This window comes from Marmota flaviventris, chromosome 3, assembly GCF_047511675.1.
Source record: "Marmota flaviventris isolate mMarFla1 chromosome 3, mMarFla1.hap1, whole genome shotgun sequence".
Classification (NCBI taxonomy): Eukaryota; Metazoa; Chordata; class Mammalia; order Rodentia; family Sciuridae; genus Marmota; species Marmota flaviventris.
Window position 1 is genome coordinate 8,643,354 of NC_092500.1, and position 16,601 is coordinate 8,659,954.

Sequence of the window (16,601 nt, forward strand, 5' to 3'; positions counted from 1 at the left end):
AGACCCTGTCTCAAAATAAAACAGTAAAATGGACTACGGATGTAGTTTAGTAGTAAATCACCCCTGGGTTCAATTCAGTACCAAAAAAATAAAAAATAAATAGATTAAAAATAAATAAAAAGTAAAACCACAACATGCAAGTTTGAATACCTCTGGGTCGTGCTCTTCATAACATCAAGCACACCTTTTAAGTTTTTAAAGCTTCAATTCATACTACCCACAGAAAACCTTCAACAAAAGGCACAAACTGAATAATATCCATTTATACACAGGACGTATTACCTATTTTCGTTTGCTCTGAATGTCCACCGATTTGGTGAGCCACAAGGACTGGCTTTGCAGGAACTCAGATCCAAAATGGCAGCTGAGCTTCTAAAACTCACCAAAGCCATCATGCCTACTACCAGTGAGACCAGGCCTTATTTATATCACCTTTCAACTATCTCAGGGGGAAAAAACATTTATTTAAATTAAAAAAAAAAAAAGCCAATGAATGAGATGGCCTTCTGCTAGTCGTTACCCTTCCCTTTTCTGCAGGAAAGCAGGCACCCTCTTTGGTTCCTCGGCTCTGCAAGCTGAATCAACCTGCCATTCACATGTTCACACAGTCCCGAAGAACAAGCTAAGGGCGAAACACGGAAAGCTGAGGTTTTCCTCTTTTCTTCAGTGAGGCCAACTTAGGAAATGGGTGTAAAATGAATCATCCAACAAGTAAAGCCCCAAATAATTGCTTTCATTTTCAGAAAACAACAAAAATCAGAGCTCTAATTTTCCTCGGGCCCACCTCAATGCAACACTCCCCACCACTAAGGTAATTCCTTTTTCTTTAAATTCCAACTGTAAAAATAAATTAAAGAGACAAATTGAGCTACCTCTTTAATGTCATGTTTCCAATCCCTCTGAACACAAAAGCTGAATTTATATCAGCAAAAAATTTACATTGAATCTAAACCATCACTTCTCTCCGATAACCATTACTAATACAACAACATTACTTTAAAAAAAAAATAATAAAATACTTGCTCTTTAGAGACAGAGGACTTTAATTATCTTTATTATTCAAATGGAAAGTCTTTCGGTTAAATTAGCGTGAAAGTCCCTTCATCTACACACAATTGGCCCAAAGAAACAGGCCATTTTCAGCACAAGAGGCCAATCCATTTTAACAGTGAATAAAGCTTTTGAAAGCACTACACACCCTCTTCCAGACTGTCAAATTTTCAAAATGGTCCAGCATTTTTCCCATTTTATTTTTTTAACACTTTCAGACCCAGCAAGTATCTCATAATTAGATTAATTAAAAAGGAAACAACAAAAAACACTGCTCCCTTCTGATCAAAATTATTCCATTTATGTTTAATTAGCTTTAATCCAAGCCTACATATTTAATGATGGGGATATGACAATTCAATCCATTTGCATATTTTAAATGCCTTTTCTAAACTATACTTTGAAACAGATTTAGAAGAACAGTCTCTTTCTCATGCCAATATGCCAAGGCATAAATCAGGAGGATACAAATTAAGGAAAAAAAGAGAAAAGAAAACAAGGCTTCTCAGAGCCAGGGATGTGTGAGGGGGTGGGGTGATCTACCCGGGTGGGGGCAGTTTACCCGCCACATCACAAACTACAGCCCTTTCAGCCCACCAGACCGGGAACCATTACATCACACCCTCACAATGATAGGGGGAGGTGGCTCTGAGAAAGCAAGTTTTCAGCTTTCTTTCCTCCCTGCTTACAGGCTTCCAGAATCCTGCATTAGGAGTAATGGAATTTAACTTGAGGCACTGCACAGTTTCGGGGGTTACTAGCAATCACACGGCTGCTTATTTATGTGACCCTAAATGACCACTTCACAATGGATACACGGCCGAAACCAGCAAACACACACACGTACACCCTGAATTTGTGCTGAAAAGCCTAGTTATTCATCTGTACCAAATTAAATGACAATTTTATTTCGTGGGGAATGGAGGCCAATCTAGAGGTGGAATTGGAAAAGAAACAATTCTTAATCAGAGTGAACAGCTGTTTATATCTTTAAGATATCATGTTTACAAGATAGTCCTACCATTTGGTTGAAACCATGATCAAAATAAAAGCGCATCTGGCTGCACATTTGAGCACACACAGAGACCCAATGCAAGCGAGCGCGCGCAGAGAGGGTGAGCCACATATTGCCGGGGAGGTTTTCAAGCTGAAGAATCTACAAACCCAAAACCTCTTGGCGTTCGCTCGCCCCCAACCTGAGGTTTAAAACGTATCAGGTCTTGCTTTAGGTTTTACATCTCTCTAGGAAGGATGGCGCGGTTTAAAAAAAAAAGAAGAAGAAGAAGAAGAAGGCTTTTCCATTCTAGGGCTTGTCCTCCCAGATCCTTTGTCGGCCTTAGCAGCCGAAAGAATGCAAACCCATTTATATTTATGCAAATTTTTGCAGCAGATTTAAGGGGGGAGGGGGAGGTCTGTGTTTTTTTTAAAAAAATCCTCTTTCTAAATATCAAATTTCCAACTACTTGCAGCTTTACTTATTTGCAAGAAAGAAAGGATGATGAAAATCTACATATAAGCTAAAAGTTCAATTCAATCATTTCAAATTTTAAATATTTTACCAAGTCTTTTCCATTTCCAAAATGCCGAACCAAAAGTACAACACGGGTCTGATTTACAAAGATTCATGAAATGTCTGAAGCCAGTCTCCATGCTAGACAAATGTCGATTTGCAACAGCACTAGTGAAAACGGTTAGACAAGATCCATATAAATCAATTGGTTTAAAAAAATTGAAAATATTTACCAACCTCATAAAGTGCAGCAGTGCTTAAATCCAGCAAATTGAGGCATACAAGGTAGAAATGGAAATGAAAAAAGGTCCAAAAAATGAATTCTTTTTGTCTATCTGTTTTTTTGTATTTTAAATATTCAGAAACCAGCAGAGACTCTGTCGGCCATTTTGGCTTGAACTAACTCTCTCTCTCACTCGCTCTCCCTCTTGCTCTCTCTCTCCCCCTCTGTCTCTAAAGGAAGCAGCTTTTTGTGACCTTCAAATAGAGGCGGATCATGTGACTTCGGGTAGGTTTGTCAATCAGGAAAGGGGAGGGAGTTGGGGCTGAAGCTGCCTTAAAGGGGAAGCAGCCCTTTTCCACTCGCTTTCGTTTGTGCAATGCTGTTATCTCATACTCCCGCCTACAGACACTGCATGTGAAAGTGGCAACAGCATAAGGGTAACAGATGAACAAAATAGAAAAACCTTTATTGGTTTATAGAAATATGCTCAGTTGCTAACGATTCTTGCAGATCCTGCCTCTTTATCTTGGCTGCCTTGCTAGTTATTCTCTAGATGTTTGGGCAAGCATAGGCTGGCAAATTCCTCTTTATAAGGGGGCTTAAACAAAGCTTTACCCAAACAAGCAACTTAAGGTGAAATACAGGGCACAACTGATTTCTGGCTAGCTCCTGAATGGCACAGAAAAAGACTGAAAGGGAATGTGCCCAAGCATAAACTGAGTGGCAATTCAGAGTGGCATCCCAAATCATACAACCCACAGCTGCAGAACAGGGACTGGTTTCCCAGTTCGGAACTTGACATTTATTGTTTTGTGTGGTGGCTCCTCCCCTAAACCCAAATAAAACCATGCTACAGCACTGCAAACTTGAGTTCCTCTGGGCTAAGGCAGGTCTGAGTCATCTTTAATCCCTTCCCCCACCTAAGGAAGTAGCTCGGCAACTGATAGAAACTAGGCACTAAATTAAAACCTACCTGGCTTCCAGCACCCCAAAGTCTCTTCTTCTCCCATAGGCATCTTGATTTCTACCCACCTAAGAAACCCACTCTGAGCTTGCCTCTCTAGCCCTGCAGCTGACAGGAAGTAGAACTTCATTAGTCAAGGGAAACCGCTCCTTTCTCTGGGCCTCGGTTTCAGCAGGTACAGAGTGTACACACTGGACATTCGAGAGTTCGGCTCTCAAACTCTCTACTTGGCTTCTTTTGTTGTAGCACTTCTGTTCACCTTATCCTGGCCATGTCAAAAATCAGTCACTGCCCAGGGAAAGCTTCTTAAACCTCCTCAAAACTAGACTGGGCCTTCCTGTTAAATAGTCCCATGACACCCTTTATGACTTCTTCAAAGCAATGGTCATAGCTGCAATTTAGTATTTGTGAAAAATATCTGCTTAATGTTGATCTTTCCCTGTAGACTGTAAACTGAAAGCATATACTGCATCTTTTTTCACTGCTCTGTGAGGCCCCACACCCAACCCCAAATAGCAAGTGAATAAATAAATGAATAAATTGCGTGGACCTCTATTAAAAGGCCTGGGCTAGCCAGGTGCAGTGGTTCAGGTCTGTAATCACAGCAACTGGGGAGGCTGAAGCAGGAAGATCACAAGTTCGAGGCCAACCTCAGCAACTTGGCAAGACCCTGTCTCAAAAACAGAAAGGACTAGAGTTGTAGCTCAATGTTTATGTAAAGTGCCCCTGGGTTCAATCCCCAGTACCAAAAAAGAGGATGGGGGGAGGCTGGGCTGATCAGGAAGAAATGTCCTGTGTAATTATAAGTAATTCAGAGGAATGAAAGTCACATACTGTCCAGAAACGCCCATCCATTCTATCTGTTTTGAGGCTTAAAAAAACAAAACAACTAAAATGGTAGAAAGTCATTGAGATGGCCTGTGACTTACCAGACCCCACCTGTCTTTAGAAGCCAGGAAAGGTAGGTTTCCTGATGGTGCTTTTACCACGTGACCTAGGCTGACACGCCAGCAGGCAAAGAACTAAAGGACGCTGGAAACCCGGCTTTCCTTGAAAAGAAATCTGCTAATGCTGTCTAACCCCACACATTCTTCCTGGCTCCTGGGTCTTTACAACCTCCCTCCTTCACTTTTTCCACTCCGAGAAGAACAGGAAAGGCGCTGTTTCAGGGCAGGCAGAGGCCAGCGCCTAGACGATCTGGCAGCTTGGATATGTGTGGTATAAAATGCTTCCACTGTCTCTGCACAGTACTGAACAGAACAGACAGGCCCTAGACTGACAGTTGAGATGTAGGCAAAAGCAGGAAACTCCTAGGATGGAAATTCTGAACATTTACTCTATTTTTATCCTTCCAATACCTTCCAGATGAGTTACAGAAAGCCTTGGTAACATAGCGCATGCTCAATATGTTAAAGTGCATGGAGACTGACTATACAGCCACCTTGTTTTAATTTGTGATGGATATGATCACTTCATGAAACTGAATTGTCCAAGTCTCCGTTCCCCAAGGTAGAATATTACAGTACAAATGTTTTAATGTATTGTCTTGTATGTTAAATGACAAGCTGCACAAAAAGTCAGGAAACAGAAAAAACACATTTTGGGGGGTGGTGCCAGGGATTGAACTCAGGGGCACTCCACCACTGAGCCACCCCTAGCCCTAGCACTGTTTTGTATTTTATTTAGAAACAGGGTCTCACTGATTTGCTTATACCTCACTTTTGCTGAGGCTGGCTTTGAATTCGCTATCCTCCTGCTTTAGCCTCCCTAGTTGCTGGGATTACAGGCGTGCGCCACTGCACCAGGCCAAAAAAACACATTTTGAGATAATGTTTTTTCTTCAACCTACAGACACTTTTGTGTGTGTGCAATACCTCTAAATTTAAAGGGTGATTTATCCAGTTGCTCATCTAAAATAAACAAGTACAATAGTAAATATATGTAGCTCAGTGGTAGAGGACTTGTTTTGTACATGTGAGGCCTTGGGTTCAATCCTCAGCACTACAGAAAAATAAATAAAGATATTCTTTTTTTTTTTTAAATTAATATTTATTTTTTAGTGGACACAACATATTTTGTTTTTTTTTGTATGTGGTGCTGAGGAGCGAACCCGGGCCGCACGCATGTCAGGCGAGCACGCTACCGCTTGAGCCACATCCCCAGCCCAAAGATATTCTTTAAAAAATTCTAAATACATTATTCTCCTTGTGTTTCCAGACATATTGGACTCCACTGTATTTTATATTAACAATTAAACAATGTTTTAAAATTATTATTATACAGCATAGATATAAAATAATAAAGCAATTTACCTTTTAAAACAAAAAACAAGAATTTATACATTCTAAAGAATGTTACCTTTCAAAGCTGGCACATTTGGCTGGGGATATAGCTCAGCTAGTAGAGTACTTGTCTCATGCACAAGGCCCTGGGTTCAATCCCCAGCAGCACAAAGGAAAAAAAAAAAGCTGGCACCTTTGGAGGTTACTTATCATTACTCAAAATATTTTTATTAGAAAAAAACTTTTAAATAACAAACTGAACATTTAACTCAAAAATCTAGAAAGAAGAATCAGACATAGTGATGCACCCTTGCAATCCCAGCAATTTGGGAGACTGAGGCAGGAGGACCCTAAGTTCCAGGACAGCCTCAGAAATTCAGCGACACTTTATCTCAACGAATAAGAAGAGCTGAGGGCAGGGGTAGCTCGGTAGTAGAGGACCCCTGGGTTTAATCCCTAGTACTTTTAAAAACAAAAAACTAGAAAAAGAGGGCTGGGGATGTAGCTTAGTGACAGGGTGCTTGCCTAGCAAGCTCAAACACCTGGATTGGATCCCCAGTACAGAAAAAAATAAATCTAAGAAAGAATCATAAACCCAAAAAAGATATTAATAATGATGAAAGTATAAATACAAAGTAATAACAGCAACAATAAAAGACTAGCCTAGATCAACAGAACCAACATCTCTGGTGGTGGTGGTGTTTGGCGATCCTGGGGATCTAACCTAGGGCCCTGCACATGCTACACAAGCACTCTACCACTGAGCAACCACCCCAGCCCCCAACATCTGTTTCTTATTTATTGGGGTTTTTTTGGTACCAGGGATTGAACCCAGGATCACTTAACCACTGAGCCACATCCCCAGCCCTTTTTTTGTATTATGAGACAGGGTCTTATTAAGTTGGTGAGGCTAGCTTTGAACTTGCAATCCTCCTGCCTCAGTCCCCCAAGCCACTTGGGATTATAGGTGTGTGCTGCTTTTTGTTTTTAACACACAACAAAAGTAGATAATCTTTTAGGAAATCTGATCAATAAAAAAAAAAGAGAGAGAGAAGTGATAAATGAGCATTAGAACTGAGAAAGAGGATACAACTAAATTCAGAAAGGAGCTTTCACTTTGTATGAGAATTACACATAACTTTATGTCAATAAACTTGAAGACTAAACCTGAAGAAAATGGATGATCGTCAAGGAAAATAGAAACTATCAAAATAAACTCAAGAAAATTAGAGAAACAACCACCCACAGCAGAAATTTATAAGCTATTCAAAAAACAGTCACTGAAACTACATCACCAATGTTTTTCTGAGTGAATTCTACCAAACTTTCATAGAACAGATAATTTCAATGTTACCTGTTCTAAAATTTATGAGTATATAAGGGAAAAGGTTCTTAATTTCTTCCGGAAGGCTAACATATATTCCTGAGCCCCATCTGGACTAAGATGGTACAAAAAATAAAACTGAAGACCAATCTTCACTTGTGAAGACAAATGCAAAAACCCTAAATGAAATATTAGCAAACAGAGTTCAGTAGTTTTAAACAAATAATTCATGTGACCGTGTAAAGTTCATATCAACAATACAAGAATGTTTAAATTTTGTGTTAATATAACTCTTCCTTTGTTCAACAAGTGTGTAATAATAGCTGTGTCAGATTTTGTGCTAAGTGCTGGAAATACAATAGTTAGAAGGTTCTGGTCCACAGGGAGCCAGCATCCTCATAGGAGAAATACACACTTGGGGAGCCAGGTATTACTACTGAGGGAGACTCGCTTTATAGAGGTGGTTAGGGTAGGCTCCACTCAGGAGTGACCTTTCAGCTGGGCTGAAAAGCAGTTGCTTGGTGATCAAGGAACACGAGGGAACAACAGGAGGCTAGTTCATGTGGGTGTGAGAGTGTGGTACAAGAGGACCCTTAAAAGGTTGAAGGAGCTGGGACAGTGATGCACGCCTGTGATCCCAGTGACTCAGGAGGGCTGAGGCAGGAGGATTCCAAGTTCCAAGCCAGCCTAGGCAACTCAGTGAGACCCTGTATCAAAATAAAAAATAAAAGGGTTGGGGTGTAGCTAGGTTGTAAAGTGTCCCTGGGTTCAATCCCTAGTACCAATATTTAAAAAAAAAAAATACGTAGGAGGAGCTAGATTTTTTTGAGTCCTGCGGGCCATATAAGTTTTTTGTTTTTTTTAAGGAATAGTGGAAAGAAGACTTTTTTTGTTCGTTTATTTTGTATAACTGAAACATAATAATTGTACATGTTTATGAGATACAGTGTGATATTTCAATATAAGCAGATACTGTGTAATGATCAAATCAGGGTCACAGAAGAGTTCTCAGCAGAAGCATGAATATAAGCACTTTCTCCATCAGTCACTCTACTTAATATCAAGAGTTTATAAGTTTATAAGGGGTCTATGAAAATGTTTGGGACCCAAAAAAATTCAAGTCCAAAATACAGAAAGAAAATTATAACTATAAAAATCAACAAAATTGCTTAAATGTCCTTGAAACACAACTATTCGGCAATTTCACTCACTGTTATGTTTAGCATTTATAAAATTCTCATTACATTCAAAAACAATTCTCACTTTACAAAAACTCCTAAATATGTTAACCATTAAGAAGTATTAGATAGGGCTGGGGTTGTGGCTCAGTGGCAGAGCACTTGCCTCTCATGTATGTGTGAGGCACTGGGTTCCATCCTCAGCACCACATAACAAATAAAACAGAGGTAAGGAAGTTACAGAGTGTAGAAGAAGACAACATTTATTCTACATTTGGCAGATAAGACACATACATGAGGGGGCTTCAGATAAAGCTCAGAGGTAAAGTGCTTGCCCAGTATGAGTAAGGCCCTGGGTTCACAAAAAGGAAAAAGGAAAAAAGACACACATGAGACAGTCCACAAGAGAATGTAAGATAAATTGTGAACTGTATGACTCTGCCTTGAGAGAGACAGGAGTGAGAAAATGGAGGTAGTATACAGCTCAGCTCTGCTGACTTCAAAGGAAGGGCAGGGTTAGAATTGTCAACCACAGTGGCTTTGCTGTGAATCTCATGGAAGCCTAAGCTGCAGGACCCTTGTGTTTACTGCCCCTCCCAGATCCCTAAGAGGAGTGTGAACAATGATCCTCCTATTTGTCCTCTACAATGTATGCTTTCAAGTTTTATTGTGGTTAAAGAAAATAAAAACAAACCCTGCATCATATAAAATTTACCACTTTAACCACTGTAAGTGTACAGTTCAGCTCAGTACTATTAAATATTAGTATATTCACATTGTGGTGAAATAAATATCTAATATATTTTCATCTAGCAAATGTGAAATTCTCTAATTCTCAAGTCCTCCCACCCCCAAGGCACTGTTCTGTTTTCTATGATTCTAACTGCTCTAAGGATTCCCCCCTCCACACCGGTACTGGGGATTGAATCCAGGGATGTTCTACCACTGAGCTATATCCTCAGACCTTGTTTTTATTTTGAGATAGGATCTATCTCAATTGTTGAGGCTGGCCTTGAAATTGTGATCCTCCTGCCTCAGCCTCCTGAGTTGCTAGGATTATAGGTATGTGCCATCACATCTGGCTCTAAATATTTTATATAAGTGGAATCATACAATACTCATCTTTTTTCTGTGACTGGTTTCTTTCCATTAGCATTATTTCCTTGGGGTTCACCCATGTTATAATATGTAACAGGATTTCCCTCCTTTTTAAGGTTGAATAATATTCCATTGTGTGAGATAGCACATTTTGTACAACCACTCATCTGCCGATGAATATTGAGTTTGCCTTTGCCTTCTTTGGCATGAGTGCACAATGATGCTATGAGGAAGGGTATGCAAATATCACTTCCAGACCCTGCTTTCAACCCTTTTGGAGTTATACTCAGAAGAGGAACTGCTGATCATAATGGTAATTCTGTTTTTAATTTTCTGAGGAGCTCCATACTATTTTCCATAGAAGCTGCATCATTTTTGCAGCTGTACCAACAGTGCACAAGGCTCTGCATCCCTAACAGCTCCTGTTACTTGCCGGATTTTGTTTAAACAGCAACCATCATAATGGGTGTGGGGGTGACAATCTCACTGTAATTTTGATTTGCAATTTTCTGATAATTCATAATAGTAAGCATCATTTCACATGCTTGTCGACCATTTCTGGAGAAATGTCTATTCAAGTTCTTTGCCCATTTTTTTAATCAGGTTTGTCTCCCCACCTCCCTTGCCTTTATAGCACTAGGGATGGAACCCAGGGGTGCTTTAACTGGGCTACATCCCTGGCCCTTTAAAAATTTCTTTATTTTGACAGGGTCTCATTAAGTTGCTGAGGCTGGCCTGGAATTGGGATCCTCCTGCCTCAGCCTACTGAGTCCCTGGGCTTACAGGCATGTGCCCCTATGCTCAGCAGATTGATTTTTTTGTTGTTGTTGCTACTGAGTTGTAGAAGTCCCTTATTACATATATCTTGAATATTCACCTCTTACTAGAATTTTTTTTTTTTTTTTTTTTTTTTGTACTGGGAATTAAACCCAAGGGCACTTAACCACTGAGTTACATCCCTACCCCTTTTTTAAGACTGGGTCTCACTGAATTGCTTAGGGCCTCACTAAATTGCTGAGGCTGGCTTTGAACTTGTGATCCTCCTGCTTCAGCCTCCTGAGCCACTGGGATTACAGGTGTGCACCACTGCACCTGGCTCAGATGTATGATTTGCAAGGTTTCTCCAATGGTAGGCTGGAGAAACGCATCTCTAAGTTGTCCAGGCTGGCCTGGGATTTACAGTCTTCCTCCCCCAGCTCCTGGGTCACTGGGATTACAAGTGTGCACCACCAGTACACTGCCTTTTAATTCTGTAGTATGCTTTGATGCACAAGGTCTTGAAGTCTGATATAATCTCACTTGGCTATTTTTGCCTGTTATATCTAAGAGATCATTGCCAATTAGATTTTTCTCCCCACTAACTATTGATGGATTGAAGCCAGAGCCTCCTACATGCTAGATAAACCCTTTACCACTGAGTTACACATTCCCAGACCTCACCAAGCTTCTTCTCCTGTTTTTTTCCTATGATTTTTATACTTTTAAATTTTACACTTTACTCTTTAACCTATTGATTTTTCTGTGATGTAGAAAGGGCCCAACTTCCTTAATTTGCATGATTCCCCAGCATCATATGTTGAAGAGACTGTCCTCTCCACACTGAATGGTCCTGATAATCTTGTCTATAATCATTTGACGAATATGCACAGGTTTATTTCTGGACTTTCTGGTCTATTCCATGGCCTATTTGTTGGTCTTTAAGCCATGGTCCTTATGCCAGTACCACAATGGTTTGATTATTGTAGCTTTGGAATATGTTACAAAAATTAGGAGGAGTGAATCGTTCAACTTTGTTTTAAGTGGCCCCTTAACTTTTCCTTTTTTAGATTTTTACTTCTATTTTTATTTATTTATTTCATTTATTTATTTATTGTAGTACTGGGGATTGAACCCCTGATGCTCTACCATGGAGCTACAACCCCAAATCTTTATATTGGTGGGGGGCAGGGTACCAGGGATTGAACTCAGGGACACTCACCACTAAGCCACATCCCCAGCCCTTTTTTTGTATTTTATTTATGGACAGGATCTCATTGAATTGCTTAGTGCCTCATTTTTGCTGGGGCTGGCTTTGAACTCATGTTCCTCTTGCCTCAGCTTCCCGAGCTGCTGGGATTACAGGCACATGCCACCACACCCAGCTATATATTTTATTCTGGGACAAGGTCTCACTAAATTGTCAAGGCTAGCCTTAAACTTGCAATCCTCCTTCCTCAGCCCCTTGAGTCACTGGGATTACCAGGTGTGGATCACTATACCTGGCTATTTTGGGGGTGAGGGGGGCAGGTGGTGCTGAGGACTGAACCCAGGGCCTCATGAATGCTAGTACTCTATCACTTAGCTACATTCCCTTATTTCCCCACCCCCAGTTTATTTTTATAAACTACCAAAGCAAGTATTTTCATCACCACCTTAACCCAGACTCTTTTTTTCTTAAATATATGTATTTTTGTTGTTGATGGACCTTTATTTTATTCATTTATTTATATGCAGTGGTGAGAATCGAATCCAGTGCCTCACACATGCTAGGCAAAGGCTCTACCACTGAGCCACATCCCCAGCCCCTTAACCCAGATTCTTTTTCTTTCTTTCTTTTTTGTTGGGGAGGTACTGGGGATTGAACTTGGGGGCACTCGACCACTGAGCCACATCCCCAGCTCTATTTTGGATTTTATTTTAGAGATAGGGTCTCACTGAGTTGCTTAGCACCTTGCTTTTGCTGAGGCTGGCTTTGAACTCGTGATCCTCCTGCCTCAGCTTCCCAAGCCACTGGAATTAAAGGCATGTGCAACCATGCCCGGCTTAACCCAGATTCTTAAGACCACATATCCCCACTTTCTTTCTGTCATGGTTCCCCTGATATCAGTGGAGTTAAGAGTGGCTATAGACATTCTGCAGATCCTCTAAGAGAAACTTATTTTAGGAATGTGTTTATTTATTATAAAGATCCCTTACACTGTACCTTTTTTTTGGGGGGGGGGGTACCAGGGATTAAACCCAGGGGTGCTTAACCACTGAGCCATATCCCCACCTCTTTTTACTTTTTATTTTGAGACAGCATATCACTAAGTTGCTTAAAAGCCTCAATAAGCTGCTAAGGCTGGCTTTGAACTTGTGACCCTTCTGCCTCAGCCTCCCAAGCCGCCAGGATTACAGGTGTGCACCACCACGCCAGGCTTGCACTATACATTTCAAATAGCCAGAAGAGAGGGTTTTGAATGTTCTCATAACAAAGAAATAATAAATGTTTAAGGTAAAGAGTATGTTAATTACTCTGACTTAATCACTATATAATGTATTCATGTATAAAACATCATATTATATTCCATAAGTATGTATGTTAATAACATTTTAAAAATAAATATTTACTTTTAAATCTAATTTTTTATTTGAAATTAATTTTCATTTCCTTAAAGAGCATTCTCACAAAATATGAATTTGTTCCTGGCTAGAAAGGAGGGTCTGATTGTCAGAACAGAGGCACATACTGGGAAAGGAAATCAAAAGTATATACATGGTTCATGGAAGAGACTTTAAGAGGCGGCACTCAGAAGAACAGGAAGTTTCTGAAATAGAGGTAAGAAGACTAACGGCATTTTATAAAAGTCCTTAAAAGCTAAGAAAATGAGGCAGGCAGTAACCCCACCTGTTACTTGCCTGTAACCCCACCAATTTGAAGGCCTGAGGCAGAAAGATCACTGGTTCAGAAGCCACCCTCAGCAACTCTGAGAGACCCTCAGCGGAGACTCTGTCTCAAAATAAAAAATAAAAAGGGTGGAAATGTAGCTCAGTGGCAAAGCACCTCTGGGTATAATCTCCAGTATCAAAAGAAACAAAGCTAAGAAAACGTTCAGACAGTTCTAGAAGCACTGAATACCAAGTCAAAAACGTTACCAATTCACTTCTTCTTTTTCTAGTAACAAGTAAAATGCTAGAATTTCAAGATTTTTTAATAACCCCAGCTTAGGTTTTCAAAGTGATAGGCAAAATAGGGACAAAGATGTAGGGACATTTTCATTAATTCAATATGTGCTTAGTGATGCTTTTATGTGCCAGGCACTTTTCTAGGCAAGGACCAAGACAACAAAAATCTGTCCTTGTAGAGCTAAAGATCAAGTATAAAGCCTCACTGAACCTGACCTTCTGGCTGCCCACCTCTCCCACTCCTCTCTATCTCACCCCACAGATGACTAGTTGAAGAGAAACCCAAGGAGGGTGCTCAGGACAGAACTGGTGCCTACCCTCTAGTGATCCATCATGAAATTTGGGGACAATAAACACTAGCTTCCTTTGGGGCAGCCCTGGAGTTTCTTGATGCTGACCTACTTATCTTGACCTATATTACATACTGATGAAGAGCCAAAACATTTTACAACTACATGACAACGATATCTACAGGAAAGAAGCCTTAAATTAAACACCATTTTCAAGAAGAAAAGAAGAATAAACACATTTTATGTTTCAAGTAAAGGCATATTATTTGTCTATAAGTAAAATATAAGCAAAATAAAACTTTTATTTATAAAATTAATTTCAATTTTCTGGAAGCTATATGATCAACCCTATCCACCATTGTTTCAAGTCATCGCCTTAGCCTAAAAGTAAGAGAAACTTGGAGAATGCAGTAGGTGGGAAACATATGTACTGAAGGAACTCTTACTGTGGTTCAGGTATCCAAGAAGAACTTCATAAAATAGGCTCCAGAACTTATTTGTTATGATTCCAAGACACTTAGAGAAAAAAAAGACATTTTCAGAGAGTTCATTTTTTAAGCAACTTAAGTGCAAATTAGAAAATTTATTACAAAAGAAAGTTTCCCATAGATATAGTACAAAATGTTGATGATTTTACTCAAGTTTCCAAAAGCAAAATTTCCATGAGCATAAAATATCATCTACTGAACTTCTTGTGGCATTTTCTAAATACAAATTAAACTTAAAATAAAACTTATTTCTCCTCCCCCTCCAAATATGAAAAGATTATATAGAAAAGCTTACTACTATATAATAACTGAGTTCACTGGGAGTTCCATTTAGCACTTCTTTTTTTTCGGTACCAGGGATTGAACTCAGAGGCATTCAACCACTGAGCCACATCTCGGCCTTATTTTGTATTTTATTTAGAGACAGGGTCTCTCTGAGTTGCTCAGCACTGAGCCATTGCTGAGGCTGGCTTTGAGCTGGGATATCGCTTAGTGGTAGAGCACTTCCGTGGCCTCTGGAGCCAATGGGACTATAGGTGTACACTCACCGTGCTGAGCCATTCCGAATTCTTTTTTTTTTTTTTTAATATCTTTTTAATTGTAGTTGGACACAATATCTTTATTTATTTTTATGTGGTGCTGAGGATCAAACCCAGTGCCTCACACATGCGAGGCAGGCACTCTACCACTTAGCCACAACCTCAACATGCACTTTTTTCTTCTTCCTCCTTTTTTTTTTTTTTTTTTTTTTGGTACTGGGGATTGAACTTTACCACTGAGCCACATCCCCAGCCCTTTTTTATTTTGAGAAAGGGTCTTGTTAAGTTGCTGACCTCAAACTCGCCAGTCTCCTGTCTTAGCCTCCTGAGTCACTGGGATTATGAGTGTACATCACATCCACTAGGCTCAATAAGCATGTATTTTAATGATTCAAAGGAAGAAAGAAAAAAAAAGTTGAAAAACACAAAATGTTTTTTGTAAAAAAACCTTTCTATGCTCAACTACCAACATCTGTGTTTTGAAGATGATTATCTGTAAAATTCACGATCTGAAAATATTTCTATATTTTCTGTATTTAGCAAACACTATAGAGCTGTCCAACATTTTTAAACAAACAACCAAATTAATGATTCCCAAAAAGCTTAGTGTTAGATTGGTAGTCAAATATGAAATAAGGAATATCCTAAAAAAGAAACTTCTTTTTTTTTTTTTTTTGCAGTGCTGGGAATCAAATTCAGACCTTGCCACGCAAGTGCTCTACCATTAAGCTATATCCCCAGCCCAGGAATCTTCACTATAAATATTTGGGGAGAATAAATGTTTATAAATTGCATTACAGTATGAGATGAACCCAACAAAGACAGTCACATATAAAGTAAGGAGTTAGCTTAAGAACAGAAATAAAGACAAGGTAAGGACAAATTGTTAGAACTTCTGAAAGGTCTATGTAATCAATAATTTAGAAAAATAAAAAAGGGCATTTTTTAACTAGGCATTTGGATTGGGAAGAATGTAATTAGGAAACAGAGAATTTAATCAAGACGTTAGAAGTTAAGTCCCTTAAAAATATTAACTAGGGCTGGGAATATAACTTGCATGCACAAGACTTTGGGTTCAATCCCCAGCACCACAAAAAAAAAAAAAATACCTGGAAGGGTGGGAGTGGTGTCCCACACCTGTAATTCCTCCGAAGTGGGAGGCTGAGACCGGAAGAAGGATCAAAAGTTTAAGGCCAATCTCAGCAACTTACAGAGACCTTGTCTCAAAATAAAAAATAAAAGGGCTGGGAAAATAACTCAGTGGTAGCGTGCTCCTGGGTGCAATCCCTAGTACCACAAATTAAAAAACAAAATAATAAAACAAAAACAATAACAAAAACCCCACAACAGACTAGAGCACAAAGTCCCATCACACCACACTGGGTATGAACAACAATGCAGACAACATTCTTCACCTGAGTCTTCAATATTAAATTGTCTTCAACACTTTGATTTCCTTATTAGTCTCTCCTGCAGCCTCTCAACAGATGCTCCATTAGAGAGCAAAATAAAAACAGATGGTACCATAAGACAGTAGATATAGAAATACAGGGATTGATACAATTTCTTTCATTTCTTAAGATTCTATCAAATCCCTAAAAAGGGGATGCTGTCTATAAAGCACATTATGAATTGAGATTTTTAAAACTTTAAATAATGTTTTATTTAATATATACAAAAGATTATCATTTCAACATAAAATCAATTCAAAAGTTAATGATTTATATGTAC

The 16,601-nt window shown here is 39.3% G+C and overlaps 1 protein-coding gene across 2 annotated transcripts in view; it reads right to left on the reverse strand.

Annotated features, from left to right (window-relative positions):
• Positions 1–16,601, reverse strand: part of Tnrc6b (trinucleotide repeat containing adaptor 6B) — a 257,256-nt gene that overhangs the window by 133,000 nt on the left and 107,655 nt on the right. The window contains exon 1 of one of the 2 annotated variants that reach the window (XM_071609463.1): positions 2,798–3,018. The exons of the other annotated variant lie outside the window; for it this stretch is intronic. Within the exon in view, the coding sequence (XP_071465564.1) occupies positions 2,798–2,802 (5 nt within the window). The 5' untranslated portion in view covers positions 2,803–3,018. Of the gene's footprint in view, positions 1–2,797; positions 3,019–16,601 lie in introns of those variants that run through there. 2 annotated transcript variants of the gene reach the window in all.